The sequence below is a fragment of the Xenopus tropicalis genome, chromosome 4, assembly GCF_000004195.4.
Source record: "Xenopus tropicalis strain Nigerian chromosome 4, UCB_Xtro_10.0, whole genome shotgun sequence".
Classification (NCBI taxonomy): Eukaryota; Metazoa; Chordata; class Amphibia; order Anura; family Pipidae; genus Xenopus; species Xenopus tropicalis.
Window position 1 is genome coordinate 13,054,353 of NC_030680.2, and position 12,377 is coordinate 13,066,729.

General features: G+C 45.8%; 1 protein-coding gene across 3 annotated transcripts in view; it reads left to right on the top strand.

Moving 5' to 3' along the window:
• The window catches only part of ambra1 (autophagy/beclin-1 regulator 1), a 61,356-nt gene that overhangs the window by 23,833 nt on the left and 25,146 nt on the right, over positions 1 to 12,377 (top strand). For all 3 annotated transcript variants that reach the window (XM_004913387.4, XM_004913386.4, XM_002934098.5), the window contains exons 8-11: positions 6,159 to 6,245; positions 7,367 to 7,543; positions 10,651 to 10,731; positions 11,021 to 11,121. In XM_004913387.4, coding sequence (XP_004913444.1) covers positions 6,159 to 6,245; positions 7,367 to 7,543; positions 10,651 to 10,731; positions 11,021 to 11,121 — 446 coding nt within the window. The remainder of the gene's footprint in view (positions 1 to 6,158; positions 6,246 to 7,366; positions 7,544 to 10,650; positions 10,732 to 11,020; positions 11,122 to 12,377) is intronic.

The following is a 12,377-nucleotide window of genomic DNA, read 5'->3' on the forward strand; positions in this document are numbered from 1 at the left end:
AGGGACTGATGGGAATGTGATAGGGACCTTAGATTGTAAGCTCACTGGGGCAGGGACTGATGGGAATGGGATAGAGACCTTAGATTGTAAACTCACTGGGGCAGGGACTGATGGGAATGGGAGGGACCTTAGATTGTAAGCTCACTGGGGCAGGGACTGATGGGAATGGGATAGGGAACTTAGATTGTAAACTCACTGGGGCAGGGGCTGATGGAAATGTTATAGGGACCTTAGATTTTAAGCTCCACTGGGGCAGGGACTGATGGGAATGTGATAGGGACCTTAGACTGTAAGCTCCACTGGGGCAGGGACTGATGGGAATGGGATAGGGACCTTAGATTGTAAACTCACAGGGGCAGGGACTGATGGGAATGTGATAGGGACCTTAGATTGTAAGCTCCACTGCGGCAGGGACTGATGGGAATGTGATAGGGACCTTAGATTGTAAGCTCACAGGGGCAGGGACTGATGGGAATGTGATAGGGACCTTAGATTGTAAGCTCCACTGCGGCAGGGACTGATGGGAATGGGATAGGGACCTTAGATTGTAAGCTCCACTGCGGCAGGGACTGATGGGAATGTGATAGGGACCTTAGATTGTAAGCTCCACTGCGGCAGGGACTGATGGGAATGTGATAGGGACCTTAGATTGTAAGCTCACTGGGGCAGGGACTGATGGGAATGTGATAGGGACCTTAGACTGTAAGCTCCACTGGGGAAGGGACTGATGGGAATGTGATAGGGACCTTATATTGTAAGCTCCACTGGGGCAGGGACTGATGGGAATGTGATAGGGACCTTAGATTGTAAGCTCACTGGGGCAGGGACTGATGGGAATGGAATAGGGACCTTAGATTGTAAGCTCCACTGGGGCAGGGACTGATGGGAATGTGATAGGAACCTTAGATTGTAAGCTCACTGGGGCAGGGACTGATGGGTATGTGATAGGGACCTTAGATTGTAAGCTCCACTGGGGCAGGGACTGATGGGAATGTGATAGGGACCTTAGATTGTAAGCTCCACTGGGGCAGGGACTGATGGGAATAACATATAATCTCTATAAAGAACAATGGAAGCTGCATCTCCTGCTGTTTGTCACCTTCTGACATCTTCATGACGTTCTCCTCTGCCGATTCCTTTACACGCGGTACCTTCTCCCCATATATAAAGGCCTAGCCTCCATGTACCCTCTCTTTATCCCCCTTGCTCATTCTGTCTCGCTCATCCATCCCCGTGCCCTCTCCTTCCCTTATCTCCCCCTGCTTTCTCTTCTCTCCCTTTATCTGTCCCCCTTTCTAAAGAAGCTTAGCTGACGGCACCATGCAGTCGCAGGCAAGTTGCATTTTTCACGCGGTGCCGTATAGAAACCTGCTGTCGCTGATAAGTTTAGCAGAGTTAAACACAATTCAGCATCTTCCCTTGGCCTCAATTCCGTTCTTCCGAAGAGTCGCCCGCATCTCCCATCCTTTCAGAATTTGGGGGGGGGGGGGGTTGGGGGCTCCTTCCAATGCAGACGAGGCTTGCCAGTGCTGCCGCTTCTTTTGTTCGCCCTAATAGGATATGTAAATTCCAGTCTCGGGAAAATGGAACATTTAATGAGAGGACGAGTACAAAAGCCGCCTAAATCAAAAGGAAAAACCCATGGCTTGTGAAAGAGCGGCTGGATTGGAGACTGCTGAAGAAAAGAGTTTCTAGCACTGAATGGCCTCCATTTCCCAACTATTCATTGGGCCGAACATTGACTTTACTCTTGGGGAGAGAGCAGGGAAGTTTGTGGGCACTTTGGGTATTATCCAACGTACGGGTCAAAGTTAGGGGGTACCTTCAATGGACTTGCCTAATACTTTCATGGTTGCCCGGTACTCCACAAACGATTCTGCCGAATTCGTAGCCCAGTCTAATCCCTCATTTGAGAACAACTTGAATACTCTTAAAAACAAAATTGCCCCATCAGCTGTCTAGTGCTCTAAAGCGGCCACCAGGCGGAGATGTTGTTAAGATGGCCGTATAGAGGCTGGACATTTCCCATGGTTGATCCTAAACAGGTGACAGCAAGAGAACACTGCAGTGCATTGGGCACAATCTTTGTCCCGTCTCCATATTGTAAATGTCCAAGTTCATTATATATAGTTAATAAAGTACCCCCTTTTGTATAATATCAGGATACTATAAACCACCGATGAATCCCGCGACCATATGGAACTCCAAGGTGACTTCTAATATCCTCATTTTTAAACAGGGGGTACTTTATTATAATATAAAAGTCTTAGTGATGTCATTTGTTATCACCAATGATAACTGATGACATCACCAAGCACCGTTTATAAGCATATAATTTACAGGATATTCATGGCTCTTGTGTATTATATAAATATATATACAGTGGGGGTTCATAAACCCTGGGAGGTGGAGGCCACACCATTCCACTATTTTTGGCCATCGACCTACCCCGCTTCAATCATATACATTGATTATCAACCTTTATTCCACTGGAGACCAATAACTTTTTGGTTGGGCATCTGAATGACAAATCACGTGCTTGCTGCCCTTACGCGGGCACGGAGGCTTCTTTTACACTGGATAGAAGTTGCATCTTATTCCACCTTTCCTCCGAGCTTTTGGCCTGGCGCCCCCCCCCCCTTGTGGGTTTTTGGCCGAGACGTATGGAGCTGGCCCGTGCTATGATTGGCTCATACATGAGCGCCAATGTAAACTTGGCAACCTCCGTCCCTTCTCATTTTATCCATCGGCTTTTCTGTGGGCGAGAAGAAATCGTGCCAGTTTCCAACATCGGCCCCCTACCCCCACCCCCCCAAGTCCTTCCAATGCTGCTTCCCTCATTCCTCCCCTGTGTCTTGTCTACAGGCGGAAAAATCTGCAGCAGAAGCTTCTCCATTTAATAGAATTAAAAAACTTGGCACTCGGATGTGCAGAAAGACTTGAGTGGCTGAGATCACCGAGAGCAGAGCCCCCTAACAAATTCCATTTACCCCCCCAATCCAGAGTGGTATTAGGCGTCCCTCAGTCCGGCTTATCTTTCCTTCCCTAATGGTATTTCCCGCTGGAGCGGCATAGCCATATAATTCAGCGCAAAGGGGCTCTAGACTATGACTAAGCTGCTGGCTAGTTCCCATTGCTATATAGCCTCTTCAATAGAGTTACTTGCATTCTCAGTTTAAAGGGAAATGTACCCTGTTTGGTCATGGAGTTCAATGAGTTCTGCTCCAACCTATGGCTATGAAAGCTATATGTGACTATATTTTAAAGGGGAACTCCACCCAAACACGGTTTTTTGAAAAGTAAACTGTGTACTTGCAATGCCAGGGCCTTGAACCTCAGTCCAGACTTGGTTGTGTCAGGTTTTTTCCAGTTCAACAACTCATTCTGTATGGACCTGGCGTAATGCATGGAGGCCACGTTGTACTGAAACAGGAAGGGGCCTTCCCCAAAACTGATCCACAAAGTAGTGGGGTTTCTATTCTGTTGAGCTGTATTGTCCCTGTAAAGAAGCTGCTGGTAGTTTGTCATGCTGACACAGTTCTGCCAGTGACAGATAATCAGTTCTGTAAGTCCATTCTTATGTTGGGAACACTCAAGGTAAGAGAATGACGGAGCGTGCTATATAGTCGGCTTAGGACTGGATGTACGGTATTTAAATAAGCTTGGGGGGGGGGGGGTTGTTTATACTTCCACAGAATGTGGCCAAGCAGAGAGAATCATGGAAGAGCAATGACAAATCAAGGGCAAATGTAGAACATTTGGGAATGAGAAGAGTAAAGCAGAATGAAGTGAGATTGGCCATTCTCGCTCTGAAGTGTCCAAGTCGGCTTTTATGGCGCAGGGCAGGTTCAGACAGGTTGAAAACAGGCCCTGGCATTTCAAGTACCCAGAGGCCCAAACAGCCCCCCTGTCCGCCCAATAAATAGTGAGTGTCTATGGCAGGGGTGGCCTAAACGTTGACTGCGGTCCACCAGTCGATCCCCCGTGGATTTCTGGTAGACCATGTCGAAGTCAGAAGTGCGGCGGTTCCGTGTTTTTTTGGGGTGTGTGTACGTATGCAGGGAGGGGCAAAAAGTCGACCACGGGGGGAAAAGTCTGGGCACCCCTGGGCTATTGCACCTTACAGCAGCCCCCCTGGCATTTGGCAGAACCCACAGGCCGGGCCCCTGGGCAGACCGACTGGATAAGTCCTGTTTTTAGCCATATACAGTTGTTTTTAGGCAAACTCGAGGCCTGTTTGTTTGGATAATTGCCCCTTAAGCTTCAGAAGAAAATAGCTTCTATGCGGCATCTGTGCTGGATGAACAAAATGCATACCAAAAAAATATAATTAACATTTAATTATTTGTAACGAGCCGATCCTGCTATTTAACTGTCAGTATCCCTGAAATTAAGCAGGCGCAACCCTTGCCTCCATAGCTGCTCTCGGATTTGTTAGTGGCTCTAATGTGCCGTTATTTCACTCTGTTATGATGCAAGCGCCTCTCGTTAAAAAGCCCAACATCAAAGGGAAGGCAATTATGGATGATACCCCTGATTATAGAGCATTTAGTCCTATGGGGTCACCACGTATCCCTGTCTGCCTCCCTTCTTGCTGTACCTGCTGATTACATCGTAGGCTGGATGGGGCAGGGGCCTTCTTAAAGGCACAGTAACACCAAAAAAGTGTACAAAAGCAATGAATATAATGTACTGTTGCCCGGCACTGCTACAACTGGTGTGTTTGCCACAGTAAGTCTACTATAGTTTATATAAACAAAGCTGCTGTGTAGCCATAGGGGCAGCCATTCAAAGGAGGAAAGGCACAGTATACGCGGCAGATAACAGATAAAAGCCCATTATATTCTACAGAGCTTATGTTATATGCTATGTAACCTGTGCCCTTTTTGGCAGCTTGAATGGATGCCCCCATGGCTACACAGCAGCTTATTTGTATAAACTATAGTAATAATATTGTAGCAAACACACCAGTTTTACCAGTACTTTATATTTGAATTACTTTAAAACACCTTCATTTTTTGGTGTTACTGTTATTTTAAATGAGAACAAAACCCATTTATACATTCTTGGTTTCCCTGCAGAGTGGTGTCTTTCCCAAAATGTTCCACAGACACGCCCCATATGTGGCTCCGCCCATACCTCGTTAAGAGGCAGCGGGCCTACACAGGCCAATTCTAGCTGCCGATATTGGTCCCTTAGACCGATTCGGCAGCTTATCGGCCCATGTATGGGCACTAACGACAGGCCTGACCAACCAATATCTGGCCTGAAATTGGCCAGATCTTGATCGGACAGGTTTAAAAATGTAGTCAGATCGGCGTCGGCATCGGCTTGTTGCCAAGCGAGTGGATCTTAGTGTGTATGGCAACCTTAAAGCTGGCCATACGTGGTTAGATCCGCTCATTTGACGGTGTCGCTGAATCAGCTGATCTTTCTCTCACTATCCCCACCCAAGGTGGGCAATGTCGGAGTGATTTAATAGTTTGGCCCTAGGGCCATTAAAACACTGGTTATAGAAGCCTTTAAAGCTGATGTGGTCCCCGGTCTGATGGGAAAATCAAACCTGGCCAAGATATCTGTCGGGGAGGCCCCTTGGGGGACCCCATACATGGGCAGATAAGTTGCCCAACCGATCTTAAGGACTCAAATTGCCATCTTAAATCTCCCTGTGTGTGGCCACCTTAAGCCATTGTACTTGTGTGTGTGTGTATAAATGAGGTAAACTAAAAATGACTGATATACAAATGTATGTAGCAGAATGGAACATTTTAATTGGCCCTTCAGAGAAACCAGTCAGATGCAGAAAAATACTTTGGGTTGTTTCCCATTGCCAGTGCTAAGCTCTGTAGTTAGGGTGACAAAAGTGGGCCTAAGGCTAATATACCCAAAAGCACCTTTATCCAGTGTCAGTCAGGGAGAACCTTCAGACAATAGTAAGGGATAGAAAGAGAATATAGAAAGAGAAAGGAGTATTGCTTATTTCTTTTTTTTTTTTTTATTCCAAGGAAAGAAATGCTTTATTGGCTTCCCATAATATCCCTCTTCCCATAATACATTCTGGCAACAGTGGGGCTTTTGGCTGTATAAATGCCCGGAGCAGGGTATGTGAGTTTGCTTAGTGTCTTGACCTTTATTATTTTTATTTCTCCGCTTTCCAGGAGGCTTTTGGAGTCTTCGCTGATCTCTCTATCCCGATACGATGCCACCGGCTCTCGAGAGCATCCAATCTACCCTGACCCAGCCAGGTAACAATAAAAAAAAACCTCTTGTGTTATTTAACTTTTAATTGAAGAATGCAAGACAGTACAGGTATCGGATCCCTTATGCAGAAACCCATTATCCAGAAAGCTCCGAATTACGGAAAGCCCTACTCCCATAGACTCCATTTTAATAAAATACAGAATTTTAAAACTGATTTCCTTTTTCTCTGTAATAATAAAACAGAACCTTGTAATTGATCCCAAATAAAATATAATTACCCCTTATTGGGGCAGAACAGTCCTATTGGGTTTATTTAATGGTTAAATGATTCCCTTTTCTCTGTAATAATAAAACAGTACCTGTACTTGATCCCAACTAAGATATAATTACCCCTTATTGGGGGCAGAACAATCCTATTGGGTTTATTTAATGGTTAAATGATTCCCTTTTCTCTGTAATAATAAAACAGTACCTGTACTTGATCCCAACTAAGATATAATTACCCCTTATTGGGGCAGAACAACCCTATTGGGTTTATTTAATGGTTAAATGATTCCCTTTTCTCTGTAATAATAAAACAGTACCTGTACTTGATCCCAACTAAGATATAATTACCCCTTATTGGGGCAGAACAGCCCTATTGGGTTTATTTCATGGTTAAATGATTCCCTTTTCTCTGTAATAATAAAACAGTACCTGTACTTGATCCCAACTAAGATATAATTACCCCTTATTGGGGCAGAACAGCCCTATTGGGTTTATTTAATGGTTAAATGATTCCCTTTTCTCTGTAATAATAAAACAGTACCTGTACTTGATCCCAACTAAGATATAATTAATCCTTATTGGATGCAAAACAAGCCTATTGGGTTTAATGTTTTATTGATTTTTAAGTAGACTTAAGGTATGGAAATCCAAATTACAGAAAGACCCCTTATCCAGAATACCCTTGGTCCCGAGCATTCTGGATAACGGGTCCTATACCTGTACTAGGGTATAACATGAATAATGGCTGTAGGGGCATCACTACTGCTCCTTTTTGTATTCTTAATAAAAAATATTAAAGGCAAAGTAAAGTCTTTAACACATTGGTTATGTTAAATCTGTATGCCAGTCTTTGTTGGTGGTGACAGCTAACCATGCCTGTTTATTTCTTTATTTCCAGGTTGTCTCCAGCTGCCTACTACGCACAAAGAATGATCCAGTACCTGTCACGGAGAGACAGCATAAGGCAACGCTCTATGAGGTACCAGCAAAACCGCCTGCGCACCTCTGCCGTCTCATCCTCCAGCGAGGCTCAGGGAGCAGTAGAGACTGGAGATTTAGAGTACGAGGAGTTTGAGTGAGTGTAACCTCTTTGTAAAGGTTATTCCTAAAATGTTATAACTAGCGGGGCAATGGGCTCCGCTATGCACATCTCTCTGCTCAGCTGATTATCAGAGCAATATGTCTGTTTTGGACATCTTCAGGATATTAGGGCAATAATCTTGGCATTAACTGTTGGAAACCACCTGTGGATGTGCAAATCGCATCTCCTAGAGCAGTAGTTCTCAACCTTCCTAATGCCATGACCCTTTAATACAGTTCCTCATGTTGTGGTGACCCCCCAACCATAAAATTATTCCTAAGCCCATCGGAAATATGTGTTTTCCGATGGTCTTAGGCGACCCCTGTGAAAGGGTCGTTCGACCCCCAAAGGTGTCCCGACCCACTGGTTGAGAACTGCTGTCCTAGAGTGACGTTTCTTATGTTCATTTTTGACAGGCAGCCTGGTTCAGCTTGCAGTCTCATTGGCCGCCTCTGGTGTTTGACTGATCATCTTGTACCCATGTACAAGGGGCACCAATAGGGTGACATGCAATAAGCACCTACTCTCTAAGTGACCCTCCTTAGCAGAGTAAAGGTGGCTGTAAGCTGGTGCCAAAAGCTTCCAACATGGTAGTGATGTGTGGGCCGGCCCGATAACTGCGGGGACCTTTGCACAACATTTTCTGGTCGCGGGTGGGTTTGGGTCAAGCTCTTCTGCTTGCCCTACCCGCCCACGACCTTAACTGTCAGCTTTCCTTTTCTGGCACTCTTATTTATAGGCCCGCCCCCACTCCACCCTCTTTTGTGATGTCAGCGGTGGGCGTGTCGCGAGTCTATAAATAGAGGGGACTAGCCGGTTCAGGTAGTGTTTGGGCTAGGAGCGGACAGTTTAGGTTTGAGAAAAACTCGACCCACGCATCACTTCGACACGACCCCACAAGTGAGTGAGTAGCTTATTGGTCCATGCAGTGCTGTCCAGTTTATTACATGTAGTGGGGAAATATTATTGCATATCTAATGCTGGAGGGCCAGATTCAAGTAAAATGATGAAGTCTATGGAGCCTCTTAACAAACTGGGGGCCATGAAAATCATTTAGAGGGCCACATGCGGCCCTCCAGTTGGACAGCACGGCACCTATCGGGCCCCCCTGATTGGCTGCCTGTTACCTTGAATACTGGAACTCAAGCAGCACTTAATTCTATTTTCCCCTCTTACATTATGAGGATCATTGGCCTGGGCTGTGACTATCGGATCGTCCTATTTTGGCCCAGCGTATCCGTGGCCAGTTTGGGTAGGCATGCACTTACTTGTCGGCTTCCCCATCCCTCGCCTGGAGAATACTCCTCGACTGCAATTAGCTTGGAGAAGATATTCAGCTCTTTAATCAGATAAGAGAAGGAGAAGCTGCCCGAGAGCTGGTTTGTATCTCGTCGGATCATGCGTTTCCTTTTGTATCTCAGATATTTCCTTTTACTCCCAGGGATTACCAGGGAGCAGGGACTTTTCTGCAATATAAATGCGACCGCTGCGTCGCATGAATGTTTGTGCGGGCTAAACAGGCACGCTATTAATAAATGAGCATTTCTGCCTCTTGTGTTCGTCTCTTCGCCTCTCAGCGTGTAATCTGTATTCCTGATGTAATAGGGACAGATGAAAAATCCAATTCTGCTGGCCCAAAGCAAGTCCTTTGTACGCCCGTGCCAGTTCTCTTTCCTTTTCATGACACGATAACGCTCTCCCTTGAATGCTCGGCTTGTAAACAGGACAAAGATATAACAGGCGTCTCTGCTTTACTTGTGTCATTTAAATGGCGCTCACAACACTACTTACAGCAAGAGAGCGGATGTATCAAAGGGATTCTCTTCTGGCTTAGTTTGTATTCTATGTACTCATCCTTCATTCTTTAAGGCTTCCTATTCATTTGAATGCTTGCCAGAGTCAGTGACCCCCCCCATTTTAAAGTTGGGAAGAGGTGCAAACTCTTATAAACAGAATATAAATGTGAACTTCCCCTTTAATCAGTTGGCTTGGAAGAGGAAAAAAGAATGATTCCATATGCCTGGGTGTACAGGGGGCTCATTGGTCCCTGAAGGTAAGCAGAAGGGTGTGGGGTGTGGGAAGGTGAATGACGCCGCTACACGGCACAGTTGTCAGCAAGGGAAGATGAGGTGTCGGCGTTGCATTGTCAGATATAAGCCCTGATGTGTAAAACCGCAGGGTGCTGACAAGTCTGCTCCGACCTCTCTTCTCCTCACTCAGCAGCCGCCGGCTCCTTTACAACATCGCAGTGTGCGGCATCTATTTGTCTGTACACCTGGCGACTCTCAGGGCTCACTAACAGCCCTCCCATCCCTTAACTGCTTCACTGCCGCAGGGCGTAATGTTTCTCACTGCTTAACTCGAGACCGCAACACGTTGGGGGGAAGGCAGCCTCTAGTTGCTTTCAAGCAAGAAACAGGTCAGACTTTCAAACAGGGGAGAAATGAACAAATAGGACACAGTCGCAGCTACTACTGGAGGTTATTTAAACTGAGTATGCGCCAAATCCACTATTTTGGGGTTCAGCTGAATCCCAAATCCTTTGTGAAAGTCCAAGTCCAAGATTCTGTTCTGGATTCATCCAAGATTCCTTTTTCAGCAGGATTTGGATCCACCCGAATCCATTTGCCTGCCCAACCCGAATCCAAATCCCTAAAGGGGACTTGTCACCCTACGAAATAGTTCCAAATCCTTTTCTATCATGTTATTTGAGCAAAATAAACTTTACTTACACTGTAAATTCATTTTTTTCACCTTCAGTCTTGGAATTTACAGTCACAGCCAGAAGGCCGGGGCCATTTTGTGAACACTGTTATTAAATATTAGAAATCTTATGCATTTGCCATCTAGGGGATATCTAGGAAGTGCTAGATGGAAAGTTAAAGCAATTGTTATTAAAAATCTGAGCTGTCAATCATATATCGCCTGCCCCGCCTCTATGCCTCAGGCCTCAGGTATAGAGGCTGGGCAGGCAATATATGATTGACAGCTTGGACTTCTGTGCTGAAAGTGGTGAGACATGGTACTGCAACTACTTACCTTTATGTGTCTGGCCCTGTCTGGACCAACATTATTTAACTGATTTGAATGTTTTTTTGCAGGGACAATGGGGACCGCTCCCGGCACAGGACTACAAGGAATGCTCGCATGTCGGCACCATCCCTGGGGCGCTTTGTACCTAGGTACGTAACAAGGACCCTCCCTTCAAACATGTATATGTGGGCTGCATATTGGGCATTTATTAGAACTTCTTTGTCTTAAACCTTATTCTTTGTATTATTAATATATAGTGTGTCCAGGCTCGGGCACAAAAAGTCCCCCTGTGCTACAATATCCTGACCAAAAATTCATTGTACCCCCCTACAGCAATGCCAGCTTTACCCCCCACCCCTCTTGCACCGCGGCCCTGCTTCCTTACAGTCTGCCATACTTTCTCACATATTTTACCCCTTTGTTTTGCTGCTGCTACAGGAGGTTCCTGCTTCCGGAATACCTGCCTTACGCCGGCATTTTCCACGAGCGGGGTCAGCCAGGACTGGCCACACACTCCTCTGTCAACAGAGTTCTGGCAGGTAAGTGTGCGTTCCTTATTCCGCCTACACTTCTATGCCCCGTCATATGCTTAATACACATTGTTGTGACCCCCCCAGGACATTACCGACATTAAGGTTTGAGTATTAGAGTTAGGGGTTAAGGATACTGGCGTAAGGATACTGGCGTAGTCTCTTTTCCTTGCTCTTTTTCATGCCTCCTATGGTGCCCCTTGTATTTCCAGGCCACCCAATCAGTTTTCCTTCCCACAGTAGGGAATGTTTTGTTCAGCAAATTTATTTTACCGTCCCAGCCACATGAAGCAGAGGGGGGCACCATCCAGGTGGGTTTGTGCCTACGGTGACATAGCATTTTGCTTTTGCAGTCGTTGCATCTTTATCCATTCCAGCCTGCCTCTGAATGGGTGCGTCAAGAAACCTTTCTGCCAGGGGATAATTAACCCAATTACCTCTCGCTCTAACGAGGAAAAAGCAAGCCAGTGATACGGTTGTCATGACAACATCAGAACCAGGGGGAGCTATATGCCATCCGCAAAAGGCTCGGCGTGAGCAGAACTCTGGCATTTAATTCTTGTGCCCCTCGTGAAGGGTCCAGCTTTTACAGCGGGTTGCTAACCCACCAAGTTATTGTTGCCGTAGTAACTGGCTTTCTGTCCCATGTGATGGGCAGTCATAAGAAGCTTTTAGTGATTTTCAGCGGTTTAACTTTTCCTTTTTACTAACAGTGCCAGGCAGAATGGGTTTGGGTGTGTCTGTGTGGGGTTTTATAGATTCTGTGGGTCAGTTGGTTGCACCTGATATTTTTTTCAGGCAAAGAGATCAGGTTCATTGAATGGAGATGCATCTGTAGAACCAAGGCAGCTGAACAGGAGGGGCCCAATAGCAAGGCCTTAATTGTCATTATTTGTTATAAAGCGGCTCACATAGGTGACATGTGATGCCGGCCAATGTCTTTATAAAATGGATAGCGGCCAGTTCAAAAATGGGAGCTGTACAGCCAATAGTATTGTATATATTTAGAATGTGAGCCAATCAGTCATCTCTAAGCTTATAGGGCCACACTGAAAGTTTACCAGAAGTGCCCAGGGTAAGTGATTTTTAACTATCCAGTTATGTAGTTTACCTTTACTTCCCTTTTAAGCTCTGCATGAACATCTCTCATGTGGAGCTACCCCAATATTTACCATTACCGTTTCCAAATTATGTTGGTTCCATCAATCATAGCGATCAGGTTCCACCTAAAATCGCAGTCATTTCGCGGTCCCTAAGATGCCTGT